Here is a 25520-nt window from a genome sequence, read left to right as displayed (position 1 = left end):
ACGCGTTGCCCATCGAAACGAGGGTAATCCCCAACATTGTATTTTTTTTATATTTTCTATTGACTGATTTCTATGTTGAACATTTAAATAATTTAACGCCAATTTTACATCTGCCCAATCTGCCATAATAAAATGTAGAATGTTTTCATGTATATTTAACTATACTATAAAAATATTCTTTTTTATTTTACTCCTTAACCATAAGAAAAAATATAACATGTCATTTTCAGTAAAATGGATTCGTTTATGATAATAACTTATTTTTAAAGCCTCTACTAAAACTAAAGTCGTTTTAAAAATGTATTTAAAAACACAACGACAGTGAAACACAAAATAAAAGAAGAATAAAATTGTGTTTTTGTCAGGAGTGAGATCGCTAGGTAGAGAGATAGATAAATAAAACAATAACACTGCAAAAAAACGAGAAAAAAAAACAAAAAGTGAAGAGATAAGACATCGACAACCCTGCGAATTCCTACATAAGTTAAAATAAAAAAACATAAAACAAACCAATACAATAATAAAGCAACTTCATGATTACAACAATGATTAAGATTATAATAAAAAAAATACTCGAGTTGAGGTAGTTATAAGATCTCTACTACGTTTCAGGAGAACGGTGACTGTTACATTCACTGCTGTCAGACGAATGTCCACCATCTAGTTCGTTGGCATTTGGCAAGAATGGGTTTTCATCAGATAGCATTGTGCAAGTGGTTACTGTACTCATCTTTGCCTTTTTGTCCATTTGGTTACGTAACAATCGAGGTTTAGCCTTTAAAGGAAGCTTCGGCGTCGAATCTTCACTACAAGACATGTAACTATCGCTATCACACATTTCCAGTGAAGAATTAGGAATCTGTGAAGCCATTGCTCTTTGGCGAGAAGCTATTAAGCCAGCAGTACCGCGTTTACGCCTAGGCGACTTAATTTTACCGTTCGAGTTCGCTTCAAGTGTCGAAACTCGACTGTAATCAGTAACTGGCTCGTCGAACTCAAGTTCGTCACTTTCATGAGTATCCGACCAAGTTTTTTCACTGCTTCCAGCATCGGTTGGTTCTGTTCGTATGGAGTTGCTCAAAAGAAGAGTACTGTGACTGTTTGCACTTGAGATTTCGTTGGTGAAAGCGACAGAATGGGGAACGTTGCTGCGGACACTTTTTCTTTTAAATCTTCTAAGAAAAATTCGTGAGTTTTATTTATTAAAATAAGTTAAAAAAATGATAGAAAATATAAACAAAAATAAGCAGGATTATGATCAATATTTTTGTTTACATCAAACGAAAAATACATTTAAAGTTTTAATAGTGACTTGTTAAAATTAAATTTTGCCTACCTCCACATAAAAAATCCTAATCCAGCGATTAACAGAAAAACAATAAAGGCAGTTCCCAAGAAAACTGCAAGTAATCGAAGTACTGTGGATTGCTCTGTAATGCAAATAAATTAATTCAAATTAAAACCATTTAGTCTACAAATACATTTTAAATGAATGTTAAAATTTTTTCAACATCAATATTACCACACAACTTTTTGTTTAACTATATTTACCGTGCTCCGTTGGGCCGCTACTTCCATTTGTTGCAGGAACCGCCATCGTGGTTACCACAGAAACAGTCGTTGGCTTGACAACTGTGCCAGGTGCGACTGGTCGTAGACTACAATTACCCAATATTGCGTAGGATTGGTTGATTTCATCCAAATTGCTTAAATCAGAAAGATTGGGACTAGGTAAAGTTGAATTTAGGATTGGATCCGGGCAAGCACACACGTATCTGTTCGGCCCACTCATTAAACATAAGTGAGTGCATCCACCGTAACCAACTGTGACATCACATTTGCTTGTCCCAGTTTGCCTCAAAGCTGACACCGCCTAAAAAGTAACAACTAGTTAGCCAACGCAGTATTCTATTAGTTTGTTTAGATTTATACTTTTAGAAAAGTTTAAACAGTATAAAGCTTATTTTAATTACCTTAATGTCCATTAACCCCATTATTCCTTTTATAAGCACTTGGGATTTCGCTCCTTTAAGGAATGACATTGAATGAATGCTTTTGGTTTGCCAATCCGTCCAATATAGTTTACCAGATAACTGTAATAAACATAAATTTATAAAAACATTGCAATCGAAAACAAGTTTGTACTGTGACCAACTTATATACCTTACAACGACAGCGTTTGTCAAAAAGTTCTTTATTGTATATTAATGAAATGACTTACAAATGTGATAGCAAATCCATGTGGCACAGGTGAGACGACAATTTTTCTTTTCCTCCCACTAAAGTCACACGACTCAATCCTGTTTAAAACTTGGTGAGCATCGACCCAAAATATTCTTGAATTTTTGTAGTCAATAGTTAAACCGTTTGGCCACTGTAGATTTTTACGGACCAAAGTTTTTCGACCTGTTCCGTCTAAATTTGCTTTTTCAATTCTAGCTTTTCCACCCCAGTCTGTCCAGAATAAGATACCACGTGCTGGGTGAACACATAACGCTCTAGGTTCGTCAAGATCTTCGTCAATAATAACTTTTCTAAAAAACAGTAACAATACAAAACATAAAAATTTAGATAGCTTTGCAAGTAAATAGCCTTGTCTTTTAAACCTTAAGTTTTACTTGTGTAATATTAGTAATACTGGTGCTATGTTCTTTAATGTAAAGGTAAAATATTCGAATATGTGAGGTAGGGAGTAGTAGGCAAACGCATTACATCAATATTCAGTCTTTTAAAGTGTATAGTATGACACACAATCACTTGACCTCACCACCTTAGATTATTGACGCAAATATTTTGAGTGATCAAGTATATTATGTAAACTTGAAGCGAGCACCTTACCTATTCGACCCATCTAGTCTTGAGACAGTTATTGTATTTGGCCCGGCATCAGTCCAATATAAGTTGTCAGCAATCCAATCCACTGCAATACCGTCCATAGTCTTAAGATTGCGGGATACAATTGTTTGCACGTTGGAACCGTTCAGGTTTGAGCGTTTAATTTCGTCCAAGTAAACGTCGGTAAAGAATAATAGCTAAATGACAAAAATAAATTTAAATAGAAAAATAAGTAAAGTTTTTATTTAAATATTGCTGACACTAAACAAATGTTAGTAAATTTTATATATTCAATAAGATTGTAAAATTTACAATTTTAAGAAACCAACTTTGCGAAATTTCACTTGGTCTTAAATTACACATTGTTTTAATCAAGCATTTTTACTTGCAAAAAAGTATTTTTTTCCTACCTGTCTTCCATAATGATAATCCAATGCAATTGTATTCTCGAGATCTGTGATAGGCAACTCAACATAGACATTGGTGTCAGCTTCTAAAGACAATCTTCGGATAGACATTCTTGTTGTAAACAATAAATATTCGTTCGGTAGATTGCCGGTGCTTTCTGAGCAAGTTTTACCGTCAGAATTAAGCGCAATCCCCGTCGGGCAGGCACATCTGTATCCTAAGTTTATAGTTGGGCTTCGTAGGCAAAGATGACTGCAACCACCATTATTACTTCCACACCTAAAATATACACAATACAAATATAGTTAAATTCTTTTTTTAAATCTGTTAAATAAAGTAGAAAAGTGCAGTTATACACTTACCTATTCACACCGATATTATTCATATCGATGGCCTTTATTCCCATCATGCTTGGCATATTTTTACGAACTACTGAAGTGTCTGTGGTATTCATAATTGCCATTTTACGAATATCTCGGGTCTGCCAATCCGTCCAATAAACTGTACCATCCAAGTATGCTAAACTGTACGGGTGTTGCGCAGATGAAAATATAGTTTTACGATTTTCGCCAAAAAGATCAGATCTTTGCAACCACTGTAACAAATTTTAATACTTTTTTTAAGTTGTAAACAAAACATTTAAATCTAAGATGACTATTTCCTCGCTACCTTAAGTCCCCAACAGAATACAGCCTCTAATATTAAATTTGTAATAAAGTATATAAAACGTATTGTAAACTGGAAGACTAAAAAAATAACAACTAAAATAATAAGTTTAAATGTCAAGTTAGCAAATTTTAAATTTACTTTATCAATAAAAAAAGGAAAATTTCTGAAACAAACCTCGTGTTGGGGATCGTCCCATATCAGCCATCCATTTTCTGTATCAATTGCAATTCCATTCGGCCACAAAATATCGGTGTTAATTATAACACTTCTGTTGGATCCATCTAATCCTATTCTTTCTATCTTTGCTGATGGATTGGTACCCCAATCTGACCAATATAGGTAACTAAAAACAAGTTTAACAGCATGTAAATTTCAAGTTGGTTGTAAGAAACCAAAAACAAAAAGAATATGCCTTTAGTTATCTTTTCTTTTGATAAAATTAATTTTTGTTAAAGTATTTTTACCCAAGTTCATAGTGTATCGCAAGAGCCCTAGGTGATCCCAAATTAGTGCTGACTAAAGTTTTTCTCATTTTGCCATCAAGTGTCGACACATCAATAACATCCCGTCCATCATCTTAATAACAAAGTTTAATGATCAATAAACATAGAATAAAAACGATTAAATACACTCTTTAATATCTTGAAATCAAGCTAAAACAGAAATCAAGCTAAAATCAATTATCTTGAAATCAAGCTAAAACAAATACCCAGAGTAGTATGACCTATTGTGGGTAACTTATAGTATTATAAAGCTTACCTGTCCAGTAAAGTAGTCGGCCTGTTTTGTCAACGACAATTCCGTCAGCTGTATTCATTCCTGATCCAATAACAACTTCAGTTTGTGTCGAGTCGGATAATAATGATCTCATTATTTTACGTGTACCAACATCAGACCAATATAGGTAACCTTGAAACATTGAAACAATAAGTAACGAACTATAAAAAAGCTTGATAAATAAGATAAGTAGTGGGCTTTACAATTCTTTTCTGTTGTGGTTTTATCATATATCAAATTCCTCTGTTAACACTTTCTTATAAATTGTTAACACTTTCTTATAAATATATACAAAACAAAATTTAAAAGTCACTAAAAAGGTTAACTAATTTATTCAGTTAAACTTACCGTCGACAGGATCGACGTCAACATCCACAACATTGGACATATAAGAATCAATCGGTAACTTAACATCAGCTGAATATGGAACATCCAAGCTTATTACTCGAATGTCTGTACGTCGAGCAACAGCCAAGAATCTAGAAACAAAAAAACAAAATTTATTTAACATGTGTAGAAATAAACTTGAGATAATTTAACAAACAAACGACTTTGCCAATTTATAACATCTTAAACTTGTCCAAACAAGTGTTTTGCAAAGTTTTTTAATGAGTTTTTGTCAATTACATTAAAACATTAAAAACAAAATAATAAAATGGTTTTCAGGCTACAAAACTAACATTTATATCATATAACCCATTACATACCGCTTCATTTTTGTGTTGCATTGCTTCTTATCAGAGCTGAGAGTCAGTCCAGTTGGACATGCACAAGAGTATGGTGTATTTTCAACAGTCGAATTTGGATTGTTATTAGGAGCAAGTAGACACAAATGTGAACAACCACCATTGAATAGAGAACAAGGATTTGGAGAAATGGGTCGGGATTTATGAAAGTATCGTATGTCCATTAAAGAGTCTAAGTTTTCCCGTAAAACTTGGCGATTATCACCTTAAAAATTGCATAGATGTCTAACTTGTTATCAAGAATGATTTTACGATTTCAATTGTGGTAAAAACAATCAATTTTGTCTTAATTAATTTCCATTTTAGAGGAAAATAATAATCTTTTATATGAAAACTTACAATAGGTAACTTCCAAATTTAAAATATTTTCCAAGTTAACATTTAATCATGTTTACGTTACCAACAACAAACCGAGTATTTTATCTGCACTGTTGATGCTTTTTGTCTGCCAGTCAGTCCAATAAACTTTGGTCTCATCTAAAGTAATTCCAAACGGATGGGGTATATCTTTATTAATTAAAACCACTCTGTTACCACCATCCAGGTCACACGACTCGATCTTTTTCTGCCCTGCGTCGGTCCAGTATATTCTATGAAGACAGACATGTAAAAAGAATTTAAATGTCTGGCCACCGAAATCAAATATTTAATTTTTTATACATTTTACCATTTTTGTCAATAAATTTAAATTATTTAAACAAACCTGTCTGTATCATGGTCCATTGCGACACCATTGGGCCACGTGAGACCGGTAGAAACAATTATTGAACGATTCGTGCCATCCATTCCAGCTTTTTCAATTTTCTTTTCGTTTCCCCAATCGGTCCAAATCATTTGGCTTAAAAAAATTAATAAAGTATAAACTAACTATAAAACATAACACACCCACATATACTTCAACAGAAAGGATAAAAATTGCTTACATTTGTTTTAAAATAAAAAAAAACAAAGCTAATTATATAGTTTTAGTTAGGTGATAGTAAATATAGTTTTTGTTAGGTGACAGCCAAAACACTTTTACCCTGATTTGGGATGTACCACAATACCACGTGGTCGATCCAAGCCTGTCCAAATTAAAACACATCGCATTGATCCACTTAAAGTTGCAGCTTCTATTCTGTCTATCCTGTAGTCGGTCCAATATATTTTATTCGTGATCCAGTCGATTGCTATTCCAGCTGGCGAATCGAGGCTACCACTAACTATTACCTTAAAATGAAGTATTTTAATGCATATGGAAATAAAAAAATTAGGATATTAAAGTTTAATTAAAAATGGTATACAGTTTTTTTAATTATCTTGTTTAAGTAGACATTATATTAGACATGTATGCCTTTTTTAGTAAAAATAAAACACTTACATCATACTTTTAGATTTTAAAATTTAATACAATTTTGATTTAAAACTTATTTTTTTACTTTTTGTTCACTACCGTCCCACTCTGCTCTATTAATTGTAGCCAAGTCAATGTCCGACCAATAAATGTAGCCAGGGTGAGCGTTGTGCCAATCTAAAGCCATCGCACTTTTGATATCATCAACTGGAAGAACTGTGTCTGCCCCTTCATCGCTGTCAAACGATATTCGCCTATATAAAAATTGGGATTTTATTAAAATATACGGTTTAATCTTATTACTTTAAGTAAGCGACCAGTAGCTATTGATTGAAATATATATATCAATTCAAGTATATAGTGTATGAGACCAAAGTATATTGAAGTATTGTTTGTACAACTATAAAATTAAATAGTAATACAAACATTATTAGGTGCAATTTATTTTACCTAATATCAGTTTTTCTTGTGAACACCAAAAATCGGTCAATGTCTTCAGCACATTGCGTTTCATTAACAACCCGAAACCCGGTAGGGCAAGCACAAGAATAACTTATTTGGTTGGGAAGACAAAGATGGCTGCATTTTGCATTTTCGCAAACATTTGGTCCTGAAAATACAAATTTTAAAATTGGCAAAAATCGTAGTATTATTTTGTATATACCATAAGTAAGAGTGATTGATTAAGGTCAAAGTTAACAAACGACTTAGTTTTATAAGGGTAAAAGTATGGTAAAATTCCTTAGTATGGTGGTGAGACTGCAATAATTCTAAAAAAAAAACAGTTTTTAATTTAAATATTTAATTAAGGTCGTTTTTTGTTTCCAACCTGATGGCTGTCTTAGAGGATGGTAGGTCTGGATATCCATCGGGAAATGTAGCTTATTTCTTATCGTCCTTACTTCGGCACCGGTGAACTTATTAGCACTGTTGACACTCTTTGTCTGCCAGTCAGTCCAGTAAATTTTATCTTCAAATATTGTGACACCAAACGGATGGGAGAGACCTAAAAATGTTAAGTTTTTGGTAATTTTATTACTAGTTCGCGTGCACATGCGGTTAGGTGTGGCAATGGTGTAATTACCTTGACGTTTAAAACCGAGCAATTACTATGTGTATACTTGTAGCAACGTAATTATTGTCTATAGGAAAGTAAAGTGTAAGCAATACTTAAAACTGTAGCAATTTGTTTTAAAAGCAGTATACACTACCTTATCCAATATTATTAAAATGTACAAGTGTATTTTGGGGCATTTTCTTTTCTTTGACTATTTTTTACAGGCCTTGGTTTAAAAGCAGGCTTTAAAAATAATATAAAAATTTATTTTAAAATTTCAACCGCTTACCTCGACTGACAACTGATCTTCGATTCCCGCCATCCAGTCCCGCCTTTTCGATCACGTGATACCTTGCGTCAGCCCAGTACACGTGGTTATCGGTGTAGTCGATGGTTAGACCGTTTGGCCAGTGCATACGAGTCGAAGCGATTGTAGTTTGGTTGCTACCGTCCATGTTAGCGCTACCTACTCGAGGGGCTATACCCCAATCAGTCCAAAAAATAAGGCTGAAAAGTAAAAATTAATTTTAAAAATTGCACAACAAAAAACAAATTGTAAAAAAATTATAAAATTGTCTTAAAACAAAAGATAAAACATCTCAAATCTTCTTTAAAATTTTTTGCCTTACCCCTTAAGTGGATGAAGAGCAAGGGATCTTGGCTTTTCCAGATCATCCCAGATTAGAACTTTTCTGTAACTTCCATCCAGAAGAGAAACCTCGATCCGGGAAGTTGCGCTGTCCGTCCAAAAAAGAAGATCGTGAATCCAATCAACGGCAACCCCTCCTAAAACAAATCAAAAAACAATTATTTAACCAACAAAAAAATCGAAAAACTTTTAAATTTAAAAATGCGTTAAAGATTGTCAAATTAAAAAAAAGAATTATTGCCATATTGAAATGTTAAAATCTCTCAATAAATACAACCAAATTTATGTTCGAAGGTTAACCGGCAAAATTACATGTTATCATACACGTTTAAATTTAAGATTAGTCCGTTTAAAATTGAGGCACAACTTTTTGGATTTGCTTAAAACGGTTTCCGGCTTTCCGTAAAAACTTTTATGAAATCGTTCCTGCAGAATGTTAAACTGCTTAGATATAGGTCACGTTTTGATACGCTTGACTTATTTGCATGACAAAATATTTGACACGTGGGTGCAGTTTTAAAGTTTAAACAAAAGCGATGTTTGTACAAAAAATTTAGGTTCATTTTTGTCTTAATAGGTACCAAAAAATATTAAAAATAGACTACAAAATTATGTCAAATTGTTGCCTTTATGAACCATATAAAAAACATGCAATAATACTTCAAACTGTCAAAGTCTAAAAGTTTATTAATATAAATCTTATACAATATACAAGTGAGTCTGTATTTTTAAATTAAATTAAACTTATTTTAAACTTAAATTCAATTTTACCAAAAAAATTGGATTAAAAAACTTACCCGGACTCTCCAGGCCGGACGAAACAATTTTTTGCACTTCGCTTCCATTAATATTCGACCTCATGATCTCATCAAGAGTGACGTCAGTCCAAAACATCAATCTCTTTTCAATATGGTAATCTGTTGCAATAAAACACATTTACAAACTTGAAATCGGATATACAAACATGGAAAATGTGATACCGTTTATCTTCTAGTATACTCAGTATGATTTATTATAATAGTGCGTCAGATGTAACGATAAATGTTTAATGAAGCGAATAATATATTATGCTTGCTTTGCAGTTACTTAAGTAATTAATAGTAACTCTTAAAGCCGAAAAACAAGCAAACAATACACTAACACAACAAAGTTTGTAATTGCTTTTTTGCCTGAGAAAAATTCAGGGAATCTAAGTCAAAGTGTTGTACAAACAAATAGCCTGGGTAAGATAGATTACTTGACAGAATGCAGAAGGTTACAAATGTAACCTTAGAACACAGCGCCGGGCGGTAATTTTGTTAGAGCAAAAACAAAGTACGGAAAAAAGCCAGAGGTGTCGAAAAAAGAGAAACATGGTAACGTATTAGATATAGTAAAGTCGAGACTGCACTTTGTTACTCTTTAAGTATCGCCAATGAAAAATTTTGGCGCTTCAGGTCGTTGCACTGCCGGAAAATGGGGTTATAGCTAAACGACGAAAGTTGTTTTTGGTAATTTTGTTTACGTCAGATCTAAGGTTTCGAAAGCACCGGAGCGCAAAATTTATTTTCTTATCGTTTTTTTTTGCACCTAATGCACCTTCTGTGGTAATGGCAGATAAAAAGTTTAACCCACAATCGTAAATCCTTTAACAACCAAAAATGCGATTTTTAATTTTATATGTAAAGCCCCATAACATATTTATCCAATACCTTTACGCTAACAGCAAAAAAATAGCGTTTTAAGTTTTTAAAAGACTTAAGTTAAAAAAAGCAAAAACTTAAAATAAAAGAAATTCTAAACTGAATTTAAAAATAATATCTAAATTTATCAATTTACCTAATCCGATAGCATTTTCCAGGTTCTGTAAGATCAAAGTATTCTCCTGACGATCCGTCAGCATCCTTCGGATGTCGATCCGATTTGTGAAGATCAGTGCAGCCTCCGGAGCACTCGCTTTACAAGTTCTCCCATCCGGTCTTAAGATGTATCCGATCTCGCAAGAGCAAACAAAACTTCCGTTGGTATTTGTGCAGGTTTGGCTACAGGCTCCTTCGACCGCACATTCATCTATATCTGTAAAAGATAAGTGTTAAAAGAACGTAAACATAACAATAACTCCTCATTTAAAAACACAACAAAGACTAGGTGATAAAATCTAACAAGGGTTGACATAGGTTCGCACATGACTAAGCAATAAAGTGTACCACAAAGCCAATTTAACCTGTTCTAAGGATTTAAAAATCATGTACAACAGCATCCAAAAATCGTATATGAATATAAAGAAAAAACTATTTTAATATTTAGTATTTTAACGTTCAAGACTAAAAGCTTAGCTAAAATATTTAAAAAATAGTAAATCAACTGTTTGTAGTTGTTTTTTTTAAATAAAAACGCTTACCGGTACACCTTCGTAAATCTTGTGCAAGTTCAAAACCTTTCGGACACGAACACTGAATACGACCGTTTGGTGTCGTCTTACACGAGTGAGTACAGTCAGCACAATGGTTTGCCCCATTACCTGTTAATCAAAATAAACCTTTAATATTTAAAAAACTTCGTAATCAAGCTGACCAAGTTAAAAATACTTTGTTGAATTTTGTATAAGATATAATGTTTTGTTGTGAAAGTACACAAGTTAACTTACTGCAGTTGTAGAAAGGAGATTCGTCCGTTCCGTCCACACAGTCCATATTCCCATCACAAACCTTATAAGCTGGTATACAATCACTTGCACTGTTCTTACATTTAAATTGACCGCTCTCACAAGCTAAAAACCAAAAAATTACGTTTATTTAAAGTACTAAAAACTTCAAAATGTTTTTTTTACTTTTAATGTGGGTAAAGGTTAGCAGACACTAAAGCTAAGATATATCTTAATAATACCCCAGCCTAACTTTAAACTTCCCCTATTAGTTTAAGAAGTTAATTGACGTCATAAATTTAAGTAAAACCTCCCGATTAGTTGTAGGCTTAGTAGCAATAGAACCGCATTAGTATAAGAGTCACTTTACGTCGAAAAGGATTAGAATTGGGCAACATTCCTAATCCCAAAATCCTTTATGGCAGGAAATAATAATGGAAGAGCAAATATATATAAAACAGTTACATATACCTACGAAAATAAAACTGTCATCTGCAGTAAAAGTGTTTACTATTTATAAAAAGTACTTACCGCAATTTAGCTCGTCGCTTCCGTCGCTACAGTCCGGCTCCCCATCACATCTCCATGACGACCGAATACATCTTTCACTAGTCGCGCATTCGAACTGATCTTCGTCACAACCTTCACCATCTAAGAATATTACAAGATAAGATTTAAAATTAAAAAAATATCAGGCAGCACGAAATTTAAACAATATGATCATTAAATTTAGGAAGGAGATTCTCAGGAAAATTTCGTTTAAATATTAGTTTTAGTTTCTAGAGCGCATTTAAAAAACCATTTTTAAATTCGGTGACTGGTCAATTCAACATAAAGCCAACTAACTCTACACAATTCAACCTAAAGACAATTTAAACCAATACCTAGTCAACCCTTGCAAATTTAGTTTAATAAAATAAAAGATCAAGTAAGTGTCATTAGGCTAGTTTGTCAAAGACTTAATAGTCAATGAATTAAAGGGTCGACGGTTAAATTGTCCTCTGGTTAAATGAGACCCAACATTTATTATTACCAGAAGTAATACTTAAAAACACAAATTGTAATTGTAACCTTAAAAATTATACCTGGACATCCGAGCTCCTCGCTTCCATCATTACAATCACTATCCCCGTCACATCTCCACTGTTTACTAATACACATTCCGCTTGAACAGCGGAATTCTCCGTCGATGCATTCCGCAAATTCCGCTAAAATAAAATATAAAAATAATAATCAACAAACTTAATATTTTTAATTTTTTTAATGTTTTACCAAACAAGAATTAATTCAATTTTTTTTAATATGACAAAGTGGGTAATTACCAAAATTTGTCTACTTCATTTAAACGGTAGGTTAAGTTAATTAAAAAACAAGGTAAGGCTGTAAAGTCGGCATTTTACATTGAAGTTACTCCAAGTAAAAATAGATCAAGAAAACAAAAACAGTTAAAATATTATTTTCACCACTACCCGACAGCTGGGCTTGCGAGTAAAATTATGAAATTGAACCCGGAATTATTTACATATTTTTATTATTTTCCGGTTCATTTACAATTCGGTCGTGATTTTAAATTTCACAAAAAGATTTTGGCAAGCCATTTGGGTCTGCTTCAATTAAAATCATTCAAGGATAAAATGTGTCTCAAACGATTATTTTAAATTTAATTCCTCGGCCTAAGCAGTCAAAACAGAGTTCAAGCGTCTATCTTATTTTCAAAACAAAGCTAGGTTTATGTTTAATATAAATCGCGCTTAAATAGAATAAAATTTGCTTTATCTTTTGACTGACAGATTTCAAAGTCACGAATGATAAAATAAAGAAAAATGGCGATAAGGTATTTCAAAATAAACTGCTAAAATAAGTTGCAAAACGCATAGTGTTTCATATAATTAAGTAAGTAGTTGAATGTAAAAATATACACCTACAATTATATATTGCCAAAATTGTGTACCCAGCAATTTAAGGTAATGCGCTAGCAAGGTCACGTACACTTTAGTTTAAAGTACTTCAGCTAAGACCTTCTTAATTCTATATTTGAATACGCAAAACCGCCTTTTGAAAATTCTAAGTTATAGCTTTGAACATAACCAACTATAAACAGGCGTACTTAGGATGCCATTACTAATGACTTGTAAATAGTTCTGGTATTTTGAAGTAGTTTAGTTTTTCTGTGCAGTATATTTACATTAAAGTAGTTAAAAATATTTAAGATTTAGTATTGAATTATAAATTTCAATTCTAAAATAGTGGGCTAAAATACTTGGCTTCACTACATGAGGTTCTGGGTTTAATTTAAGCCAATACTTAAATAACAGCTTAATTATTAAACAATTTCATTCTATAATATCCCAAACTGCCAAAGGCAACTCAAGATTGGGTAAATACAGAGTAAACATTTCAATATCAAGGATAAATTAAAAATATAAACTTACGACAATTTTCTTCGTCACTTCCGTCACCACAGTCGTCTGTTCCGTCACAATGGTTATAAAGACTTGTACATTGCCCGTTACTACATCTGAACTGCTCTGCTGTGCAAGAATGATCTGTAAAAAACAATAAAGTTTAGGGTAAAAAATTATTAAATGACCAAGAATTGTAATGCAGAAATAAGAAAATCAACCTAGAGACAGATAACTTTAGTTCAACCTCGTTTTTGAAGCCATTGTAGTAGGAAATTTATAATAGTTACTAAAAAACATAACGTTTTGACTGTCTTACAACCGATTATAAATGTAAAAGCCTTAAATATTTAAAAAATATTAAATTTTTTTAAGTAGAAATAACAATACTTCACATTCGCATTTTTAGGCTTTTTCAATGGGACATTATAACAGTTTGTAAAAAACATTATGATTTAATTGTCTTAAACCCTAAGATAAATGTGTAGGCTATTACTAAGTATTATTTCTAATGGTTTGTTTTATAAAAGCAAGTTAAATCAAAATGTCATTACTTAAAGTTTGTAAAAACCACATAAAACAAAACTGTATTAAACACTTACAATATTTAGTCCGATATTTTTATGAATTATCTTTTAAATCCTACAAATATTAGTTTAGAGATTATTGGGGTAAACATCGACTACGTCATTTACCCACGTTTAGCGGTCGGGGTGAATTACGTCATAATGCGTGTTTAACCCACACGTCAACAACATTCTTTGGGGTTTTGTTCAAAGACGAATTTTACTGAAACTGTTTATTTTTCAAAGAACTTTGCTGTTTTAAGTGACAGCAAAACAAAACGGTTTTTAGTTTAAGATAACAAGTTGTATATACCCATTTATAACAATAAATACACCACATTTTTTCTATTTATTCATCCTTGATGTAGGAAGTTCGACTTCACGACCTAAACTCGGAGTAACATTAATTACTCCGACCCAGTCTCGAGTTGCCTTTGGCAATTTGGGATATTATTGATTATAATTTCTCGACATTTAAGCTGCTGATTAGGTGCTGGCTTAACAGTAGTTTATAACGTTTATGGCACCTTGCTTAAGGGAGCTACAGCATGAGAACAGTTTGAACCCAGGACCTTATCTAGATTTTTTTAGATTGCAAATTTTTAAGATTGCAAAAAATTTTTAAGTAAGGCCTTTAAATTCTTAAAATTTAACATCAATTTTTTTCATTTCATACCAATATTTAAACAAAATCAATACAAAGCCCAACAAAAACTTTAATTGTAAAATAAACCAGACGATGCAGCCTAAAAATGTAAAGGCGTCTTGTAAATTGCCGCTTATCGTTCTGACACCGCCTCAAAAATTTAAATAAAAAGTAAAATCAGGTGAAAATTGACCTCGTGACGTCATAGGGGCTACCCGGCATTTTACGCCTCGCACGCAACCGAGGCTTCCGTGACGTCATAAGCGTTAGTTAAACCCCTCGGCGGTTGGGTGAATTACATCCAGACATACAACAGCAACAAAAACATTTAGATCAGGGTCAAATAAACAAAATAGCAAAAGGTTAATGTCATTATAATCTGACACGGGCAAATCAAGATTGCGTCAAAGCACTTAAAAAATGACAAAAGTTTAAGGACTTTCTTATTTTAAGAGCAGGCGAATAAACACGATTATTTTAATCTATCTGCGAATTCCATTTTGAAAACCCACACAATATGACTTATGTTGCCTTTTTGTCATCTTAAAAAACACTTCGCGCAGAATTTTATGCGATTTTGAAATTCGTGGTCAGCTGTTTGTTTAGGGCCGACTTTTTGGACTAAAATTTTGTTTAAAGAACAAACTAAACTTGCCTGGCGCATCTGATCACTCAAACCGACGTCACGGCCCAACACACACTGTACAAGGCCCCTCGATACGCGCGAATGCGGGTTGCTTTATAAGCTAACAACAGCACAACCCTGCACAAGAATTCCAGATATTTCGACCTAGCCTTTATCTCAAATGATAGGCTTAACTGACAGAGGGTATGATAGACACAAATGATAACCTAACCTGGATATAGCAATCACTAAAAATACTAGACAAAAATAGCAATCCGAAAAATAGTTGTGCATAGGGTGGTGATTGAAATATTTTCAAGAAAGTCAGTTATTTTGCTAAAATAAATCAGCAATGAACCAAATGCCACCTTGTACCGCAAAAAGCACATTTTTTCCGTACGGGAAACATAACAGGCCAAACTGTACAAATATAGTATCGTACCATCAATTTTTACTTTTACCAGGATAATTAGGATTAGCTAATGGACCTTATGCTTATTCAAAACAACTTATTTAGAAACCAACTGTTAAGCAAACACTTTAATGTAGGGGTAAAGCTATAAGGTTAAGCCAAATTACATAATTACAACAAAATATGTTAAAATAAATACACAAAAATGAACCCAAACGTAAGGTTACCTATACAGGTTACCTACAGTAACCTACAGATAAAAGTCACTTTGAAACAACTAACGGAATTTCATTTCACCACAATAAAGTGTTAGTCACGAATGTGCTGGATTAAACTTGTCATCTTAATGATAAGCCGATAGGTCGTTATTTGCTAACTAACAATCAAGTCCATACAATAAAGATACTTTTCACACTACTGAAAAACCACCCGGTACTCGTTTGAACATACTTTTGGTTGATATAAATATTACTAAGGTTCCGGGTTCGATTTTCACTACGCTATCTAAACGCAATTAATGTAATCAAAACAGTTTAAAAAACCTAAAATAAAAAATACGCCCTTTTTAAACCATTATATCCATGCAGAATTTAGTATATACAAACGCGCTTTAAAAAAACTTATGGTACATTTTATTACAGTTAAAAATTGTTCACATTATCAAATAAAATATACCCAATACTAACAGCGGGAATCGAACCATGTACTCCCAAATGACCAAAGCGTACCGCACATTTTTGGCGTGATTTGAAGTCAAATTTTAACACAACTAATACTTACTACAATTTTTTTCATCCGATCCACTTTCACAATCCTGTTCCCCATCACAAACATATTCTATCGGAATACACGAATCCATTTCACCGAATTCCCCGCATTTAAAATCGTCGTCTTTACAACTCGTTTCAGGCCACGGTACAACAGTAGCTATAGTACATAAATAATAATATTTGCACCAAAGTTTGTGTAAAATATATGAACTTTATGTAAAAATTTTACAGTTTTATTTTACTATAAAGTAAATTAGTTCATTTTTACATATTTTTATTAGCTATACATTTTAGTTAGGAATAAAATATTTGTTTTTTGTAGATTTGTAAAACAACTTACGATCATGAGAGCATTCTTCATCAGATCCATCTCTGCAGTCAAAATCTCCATCACAATGAAACTCTTTGTTGATACAATCTCCATTATTACACGTCATCTCATTCTCTTCACAGGGAATTTTTTCTAAAAATTAAAATTGTTTAGTTTTATAATATGAATAGCCGTTTTTTAAATTTATTTATGAAGTGGTTTTAAAGAGAAGTACTCATATTCAGTTTTAAGACAAATAATTTTATACATTTCTTTATTATTTTTATTTGGAAATCTAAATTTTTAAACCCTAAATCACGTTCCACAATTTGCTTACTACAAACAACAAATAAATTGCTTTATAAATACTTATAACGCAAGCTAACGTGTCATTTGCAAACATGATACTTCAGATGAATCATCAAAAAATTTTATTTTGTTCGGATTTAGCGTTTAATGAGAAAAGAAATTTCAAATCGAATTTTGTAACACTTTTAAATATTTAGTTAGTCCAAGTTAACTGGATTATAGTAAGGTTAATTTCGCCAAAATATCCAAATTTGGTCTTAACACCATATAGGCGTGCAACTATGTTGTTAATGTTAAACATAGTGTATAAAATTACCCGCATAATAAGGGTTTAGGATTAGGATTACCCGTACAAAATATGCAACATTTAAATAGACATTCTTGAGCTATATTTAGATATCCGCTTTGCATACCTTGTTAAGTATTATCATGACAAAGAATGTATTCATATTTTGGAATTAACAAAAAGCGTTAGAGATTTTATATTGAAACCCAAATGGCCTATACGTGTTATTTTAAATGTTAGAGTTGGTGCTGAACACTTTCTTTAAGCCAGGTGTGTCTATATAGACATCTGTAAGTATTTGCACAACCTAAATTTTAACAGATCTCTCCAACTGAAAACTTATTGTTGATTATTGTAGCTGTGTAGGCTGTGTTGGTTTAATTCGGCTTTATTTTAATTTTTTAAATGTATAAGTAAGTTAACTCTTTAGCTTGAATTTTAAACTGTCCCAATTTAAGATATAAAATATTATATAATTTTTTTTCTTAAACTTAATCGATTTTTTATAAGCCTGGTGAAAATAAATCACTATACTGTTTAAGCTAATATTAGTTTTCAATAACAAACTATGAGAAGTTAAAAGTTTTTGAAAGTATTCTAGGTACGATTCTAGGTCTTAATACTTAAAATAGTTTGCAGTATGCAAATCCATGATTAATGTTAATGAAAAAATTGAAAAAAAAAACTTGGATAAAATTTTAGTTGGAGAACAACTTACTGCACTCGTTAGGATTTTCATCACTTCCATCCGAGCAGTCCTCATCTCCATCACACCACCATCTATCCGGGACACAATCTCCGGAATTACATCTTCTCTCTGTGTCGTCACAAGACACAGAAGCTGTGAAAACAAAAAAAATAAACTTAAGAATTTCAGAAAAAAAATTTTAAAATAAAAAATTTAATTTTAAAATGAAGAGTCTTTGCAAATAAACATCTCAAAAAAACTCACTAAGGCTAAATAATAAAAAGTAGATTAAACCTTAACAATTTTTATGCATAAAATTCAAGTAAACTTTTTAATAAATTTGCAGGTTTTATATTAAAAAAACATCACCTACAAGTTAACGAGTAAAATAATAATCTTTTCAATTTGAGGTAATGGTGGAGTTAATATGACATAACATATTAGATACCACCATATGTTATTAAGTGCGAACACATAAAACCCACAACAATTGAACATAAGGTAACCTAATCCTTTAATGTGACAAAACTTTTACTCTAGTGCTACATAATTGAACAGTTTATGGTATACTGGAGGCGATTTTCAAATCCAGGTATTTTACTAAAACACTCACAAAGTGGTATATGTTAAAGTGATAAGGGAATTTTTGACCTCAAGTCACCTTAAAGGTTTGATCAGAATGACGTAACGGGGCTAATGAAATAGGCCAATTTTAATTTTTTTTAATTTGATTGACAGATACAACCATGGAGATAAATAAAAAAGGCTTTTAAAATTGCAAAAACAAAAATATATAAATTTCGGAGCGTTACTAACTACGCATTTTTAAGGTCAGATCTCAAGGTTCAATGCCTACTGCCTTAAAGTAATACTTATAACTTGGCCAAAATTAACCGATAGTTTAATACATTACAATACTATTATGATGCAATTTTTCCAAGCTAATACCAGGAACTCAAAACCGACTTAAAAACTTTTCTAAGAATTTAAAAGTTAAAGTAAATTATTTCGCTTTTTAAAAACAAAAATATAACTAAAATATCTTGGCCTACACGAAAAATAATCTAAGTCATGTTACAATACATTTTTTAACCACAAACAATTCATCTACTAGCTTCCTGTTGCTATAAGTTCATTCACAACGATGTCACAATACCATCCAGCAGGAACCATACATTTTGTCAAAATACACCACACAAAGCAAAGACATTTTTAACTTACGACAATTTTGTTCGTCGGTGTCATCTGCGCAGTCGTTGTCGCCGTCGCAAACCCAGCTTCCTTTAATACATCTTCCATTCCCACATCGAAACCAATCTCTATCGCACTCCAAGGACACTGGAAATAAAATAAAAAATAAATTTAAACGGCGCCACTTGTGGTAACTTTGTTTCAATTACTATGATAATTTAAAAGTATATCGTTAAAAAGATTTAGTCGTTTTATAACATGAACATTTTAATATTTTAATTCATTAAACTTTTGAGGTATCAAGGTTCTTTTTGAAACAAGCTAGAATTTATTAGTCTATAAAAAGTAATATTACCTTAAATACACATTTTAAACTGGTTTTTAACTTAACAAATGTAAAAATACTTTAAAAACCTTTATTATTAGGGAAATGCGCTAGACATAAATTATTGTCTTCTACTTATAAAGCAAAAATTAGTCAACGTTAATGAATATATATTAACAGGTTAAACTTGTTAATTATAAAACCATATTAAATCAAAACAAAATGACTTTGTAATTTTTAAGAAAACCCGCAATAAAACGGTCGAAAGTTTGTTTTAAAATGAAATATAATCTATTAAGATCTAATTAAAGTGACTTTTTATGTGAAGTCTATATGACGTATATCAGTAAATCACACGACGCTGGTCCATTACTATATGACGCTACCTACCGTAAAAACAAATAAACAAAACCTGATTTAGTTTGGCTTAAAACACGATTACAATAAAGATAAAATAGCCTCAACATTACTAATAAATGTCACATAATGATGTAATGTAAAATTCGTAATAAAAACAGGCCTCGACAAAATCTATCTAAGAAAAACATTTAGTAAACACAAAAAACACAATTTTTAATATAAAAAAATAAATTTTAGTGTAAATTTATAACTATATTATGCTATAAAAGAATCTAAAATATTTAATTTATTTAAAAAAAATATTTGTAGAGTATAATATGTAATAAATATAAAAAAACGCGCTATAATTTCATTTAATTTTTTATTTTTTAATATTTGTTGAGTATATGTTATAAATATAAAAAATCATGCTATAATTGCATTTAAATTTAAAAAAAATTAATAAATAAAAAAATCAGCTATTTTAAAAAAATGCAGATATTGTTTAAAAATCTAGGAGACAAATAATGCGTCTAGAAAGAGGCTAATAATGCGTCTAGAAACGTGGAATCGTAGATTTAAACAATAAACTGTTTGGACAACTCGCACGCAACAGCTTATGAGGTAAGGTGTAAAGGGGTAATTGTTTTGTTTTGCTTGAATAGTTAGGTGTACATTTCGAATGGTAACGAAAAAAATGCAAGACTCTAGTTACTTTCGTCCATTTACCAATTTTTGTGTCTTATTTTAATTAAATTCGGTCGCACAGACAATTAGTAGGTTTAAACGTTCAATTTAAAGTACAAAAATATTTAAAACAGGTGCTTATTAAAACGGAAATAAAAGCCATCGCTGAAGAGCATACTAAATACCTTTGAAAAATTGCTGCGTAAAAAATTGGTATGATAATGTGTTAGAGCTATCGGCCCCAAAAAATACTTCAAGATATATGATGAAGAATAACATTTCTTATCAATTATCCATTAACACTTTAACTCTGAGTTACTTGTGTTTGCAAGATCTTTAAAACGGATTTATAGTTTTTTCACACTTTTCAACTCAAAGAAGTCTAGGTTAAGGTCAACCAATTAAAAAAGCAAGAAAAGTAAAATAGTTGATTAATCGTAACGGACTGCTGCTACTAAAAAGATAATCCAATAGTATTTGTAAACCCAGGCTTCACTTTTAACAAAACAAACCCGAGTTAAGCGCACAAAGGTTCTCTTAATTGATGCGCCAACCACTTGAATGTAATCAACCGTGGCTGCCTTTGAAAAGTTTGGTTTTGGAAAATTAACTTGTCGATTTGAGTGCTTTTCAAATGCGGGCTTCGATTTCATGAATTAATTTTTGCGCACTTAACAATTAGTTTTTTCAGTGTTATATCAACAATGAGAAAAATATAAACTCCAATTACAAAACTCACAAAATTTATAAAATTTGGGTTTATATAAAATAGAGAAAAATGACTTTTATTTATAAAGAATAATTGTTTAAATACTCATAAAATACAAAACCTAATATACACCCGAAAGGTGTAGAAGGGTTAAACTTGTTCAGGTTAGAAAGCTATGAATAAGGGGGAAATTAGCAACATATGTCACTGCAATTCATTCGTGGGTGGTCCTTTTAAATTACATGCTGCTAGTCGTGGTTATTAGTGACTTTTCTTTGTAGTTAGCTATTTCAAGATAATATGCCAGAAATGGGTCATTTATAGATTCATTGTTTTTCTTTTTTTAACCATCTTATATATAGTTATGCAAAAATTGTGGTTCTATTCTGTCATTTTTGGTTCTATTTAATCATATGTGGTACAATATTACAGACTGTAAAAAGTTCTATCGGTTCTGCGCAATTTTTTGCGGTAAAAAGTCTTAAAAACCACAACTTACCACATTCAGTTTCGTCACTGTGGTCGGCGCAGTCTGGATCTCCATCACATTTCCATGCCATTGGAATACAAGCACATTTCGCTCCACCGTCTTCCACGCAGGCAATATGTTTCTTCTCGCATTTACAATCAGGAATTCGACTCGATAAAATACCTGGAAATCGAGAATAAATAGAAAATTACATGTTGCACTATTTAGGGCTTACAAAATGTGATTCTTATAATTAAAAAGTGTTTTTTCAAAAAGTCATTCACAAAATGCTTTTTTTTGTGTAGGGGGTTGTTTTTTGGTAAATCAAAGGTTTTACTTTATAAGCTTTAAAATTATTAACTAAGTAAAGAATAAATGGATTGTAAAGGGAGAAAAAATCGAAAGGTTTAATATATAATGATCGCTACAACACACGCGGATGGCATTTATGTGGGAAATTTAATACTGAAAAACTTTCAAGGATTTAAATGCGAGCAGAAATATGTCTAAGCCTTAATTAAGTATCTCGAAAACAACAATCCGGAACGAATCTGCTGGTTTCGAAATCAACTCAACTGAACACGTAAGTGCTTAAAGTAGGATACTCAATAGACTACAAGTACAATAGGCAACGCTAAAACACTTAAATTCTAATCTTAGCAGCGTCTGTACATTTGACATGGCAAGTCAAATGCTTTAACGACGGGTCACAAAGAATCTGATATTCTAATCAAATAATGAGCTACTGTAAATCACATATGAACTGGAACATGTAACGTTTATAACGCTATTAATTAACTTATTTGGGGTGATGACAAAGTAAACCTAATTGATTTTCAATTGATTGTGTTTGATTGTCACTGGTGCATTAATAATGAGATATGTTACCTCTTAAGAGATTTAAAAAACTTTAGACCCGTTAACATTCAACGTGGCAAAAATACAACTGCAATTATGGGCTTTAAACGTTTATGTTGGATTACAACAACCAACAATATAAAACTTAAAAAGTGCCTTGACAATTTATTTATAAGGATTTAAACGGTCAAAATATTATTTATTGCATACATAGTTTACGTTGGATTGTGTTAAAAAAATAAAGTCTATGTGCACTGCTCTATACTGCTTAAAAGTTTTATATGATATACCTCAGCGCACTTACCGAAGATTAACCTTTTTATCTTCTTCATTGGTCGATTTAAAAAGACACAAAACCGTTGATTTATCTAAACAAACATCCAAGAACAAACAATAATGTTTGCTTTCACTTTTGCCAAGCGGTAATCAAACAATACTAAGTTCTCGCGGCAATAAATTTAATTTAATAACCACAAGAACTTGATTTTACAAACAGGGGCTTTAATACAAATGGCCGCATATTTTTATGCCTTGAATATACGTTGTAAATCAATCGTGGTTTAGTGAGATTCTTTGCAAATTACAAGTTTTACGATTTCCAGGAATGTCAAGCCTAGCAAAGCTTTGCTGGATCGTTAATAATGGACAAAAATAGCAACTTCTAAGCAAACAAAAGCCTGCGTTCAGCTAAGTTCAAAGCATTAAGCCTTTCACAAATAGGTCAACTTTGTTTGCAGAAGATTGGGGCGAATAGAATTTATAATCCCAATTTACTTAACAGTAATTCCCATTCACTGAACAGGCAGCCTCGTAAACATTTTATCTGACAGTTCGGATTTTTATAGCTCTTCACAGCACATCAATTTATTTAACGACTTTGCTTTGATGATAGCCATAAAAGACAAAGAAAACGCAACGTGGTGGGTGATAAGATGCCGCAAAAAGAGTTTAAATTTGCATCGAACTTTAAAAAGGTATATTGGGAAAATTATAAGTTACCAAAATTTGGGACTCAAAAAATTTTGCCTTATCTCCCGTCGGATTATGAATGTTTAAGTGCAATATTGACAAAGTTTTTCCTAAAACATACAAAACAACAGCGGGGGTTATTTATCTTTCCGCCTTTTGTAAAAGTCATTTTGTAGAAAGCTCTACGCGCAACACTAAAACTCGATAAATGCCCCGAGAACTGCTGGAGTGACGGTGTTATTACATGAATTTACATATGCGATAGAACGATGAGCAATCATAATAAGGTTTGTGACATTAACACCACCATATGATAAGATCGTAATAGCCAAATTTATGGAAACGATTGGGTTTTATGAACACGTTTTGCCAAAGCTTAGGGTAATACCACAAAATTAATACATTACACAAATAATATAGAATATCTTTAAGATACGTGAATACTGCATACTAAGTAAATGTTAAAATAATAATACATTTACTGTGTTGTGTTGAATACTTCCATAATATTTGAAGTAATATAAAATTTTCACTTGAAGAAGATTAAAATACGGTCCAGTAGAAGTAACACAAATAAAATTAACCCATTTTTTTAGAAACCTGGTTAAATTATTAGTCCATAACGGTTGTATTTATATTATATACTAAGAATTTTACATTAGACATTTACCTACCTTTAGCAAATGTTGAACATATTATAATCGTTAATAATATTCGTTTAAATTCGGCTCGATCGGCCATGCTGTTTTACATACATCGACGATTAGCAATCGATATAGCGGCGTTTGATGTCGTTAACTTTAGCCAAAATCAAAACTTTTCTCGATGTGTTGAAATTTCAATAACGCTTAAACTAGTTTCTTTTTAGATCACTCCTTATAAAATTATTGTTTGTAACGTTAATGCATCCACTAAAAAAAACAAATTTAAGAAATATATGAACGTCATCCTATCAAAAAAACTGTTGTCTATTCTTTTGCCAGGATACCACATTACTATTAACAACATAAACTTCTTTTCTGCCATCAAACATCTATTTAAAGTTTTTTAAACTTTTCCTAATTTAGCTTAGTTTGTTATTATTACTGTAATTTGTTATTAACGAACTGTATGTAAGTTGCTAACTACTGAGAGAAGTAAACTGAACAGTTGTTAGCCTTCGGCTTGTTGTGGCACAGTCTAGCAAAGTTTACCAAGACTGGCGCTGTACTTCTTCGCTCGAATTCTCTTTTATATTTCGTCATCACAGCGTAATCTTTTGACTAGAATGAATACCCTTCTTAGAATAAATAAAGATGACAACTTACGGACGTAGCGGTCAGAAAACTAACTTATAAAACTACATATACCAAATTCTGATTAATAATTTTAATTTTGGATGGTAGTGTAAATAACCAAAGTAATATTTATTTTTAGTTAGAAACCATAAGCTTATACAGTGATGTTTTGGTGTATATTTAATTTCAACCACCGATTTTACCATTTTAGACAAAATTAGAATTTCAAAAACGCTGTAAGTTAGGTATAAATTTATGTAAAAAGGCCACTTCAAATGTTCTTAATGGTGTTTGAAAATAAGAATAGATCCTTAGAAATTTTGTTGTTTACGTTGCCCGCTCAAATACATAGAAAATTAGCATAACATCTCCATACCAAGAAACACGTGTTTCCCCAAAACTATACACCCATACGTAAACATACCAAAACATTAAATCTACTCAGATAGTATGTCATATTAATTAAATAAAGCCTTCCTAATCAGTTAGTAAACAAACCCGTACTTGGTCGTTTCGCGTTTTGTTTAATCTATGGAAGTGGGCCACGCGCCCGCTGTTCTGTTTTCTCCATTGTTGACGCGCTGC

The 25520-nt window shown here is 31.8% G+C and overlaps 1 protein-coding gene across 2 annotated transcripts; it reads right to left on the bottom strand.

Moving 5' to 3' along the window:
* Positions 1-274: 274 nt before the first annotated feature.
* On the bottom strand, positions 275-24647 carry LOC145743804 (low-density lipoprotein receptor-related protein 4-like). 2 transcript variants are annotated; one of them, XM_082561851.1, is made up of 34 exons: positions 24333-24647; positions 21862-22014; positions 19333-19449; positions 18142-18264; positions 16859-16981; positions 16529-16675; positions 13530-13643; positions 12183-12305; positions 11629-11748; positions 11101-11223; positions 10855-10974; positions 10293-10529; positions 9272-9391; positions 8455-8611; positions 8115-8332; positions 7598-7774; positions 7219-7378; positions 6854-7022; positions 6457-6644; positions 6139-6273; positions 5847-6025; positions 5397-5640; positions 5038-5168; positions 4672-4821; positions 4377-4488; positions 4087-4255; positions 3606-3838; positions 3246-3522; positions 2839-3032; positions 2222-2534; positions 1974-2093; positions 1552-1873; positions 1337-1430; positions 275-1172 (listed from the first exon to the last, which is right to left on the bottom strand). In XM_082561851.1, exons 1-34 carry the CDS (start codon positions 24397-24399, stop codon positions 602-604), a joined length of 6000 nt encoding a protein of 1999 aa, XP_082417977.1. In that variant the 5' UTR covers positions 24400-24647; the 3' UTR covers positions 275-601. The 2 variants fall into 2 exon arrangements, with proteins under 2 accessions (XP_082417977.1, XP_082417976.1); XM_082561850.1 differs by having other exon boundaries at positions 275-1175; positions 24333-24646.
* Between the last annotated feature and the right edge of the window lie 873 nt (positions 24648-25520).

This window comes from Corella eumyota, chromosome 2, assembly GCF_963082875.1.
Source record: "Corella eumyota chromosome 2, kaCorEumy4.1, whole genome shotgun sequence".
NCBI lineage: Eukaryota > Metazoa > Chordata > Ascidiacea > Phlebobranchia > Corellidae > Corella > Corella eumyota.
This window is presented reverse-complemented; position numbering and strand designations above follow the sequence as displayed.

Coding starts and splice junctions, on each gene's coding strand:
- LOC145743804 (XM_082561850.1), bottom strand. CDS start 24,399: ATGGCCGATCGAGCCGAATTTAAACGAATATTATTAACGATTATAATA. Junction 13,644..16,528: donor ATCGGATGAAAAAAATTGTA/GTAAGTATTAGT, acceptor TGTTTTTTACAG/ATCATTCTTGCACAGCAGAG. Junction 8,333..8,454: donor GCTCTTCATCCACTTAAGGG/GTAAGGCAAAAA, acceptor TTTACTTTTCAG/CCTTATTTTTTGGACTGATT.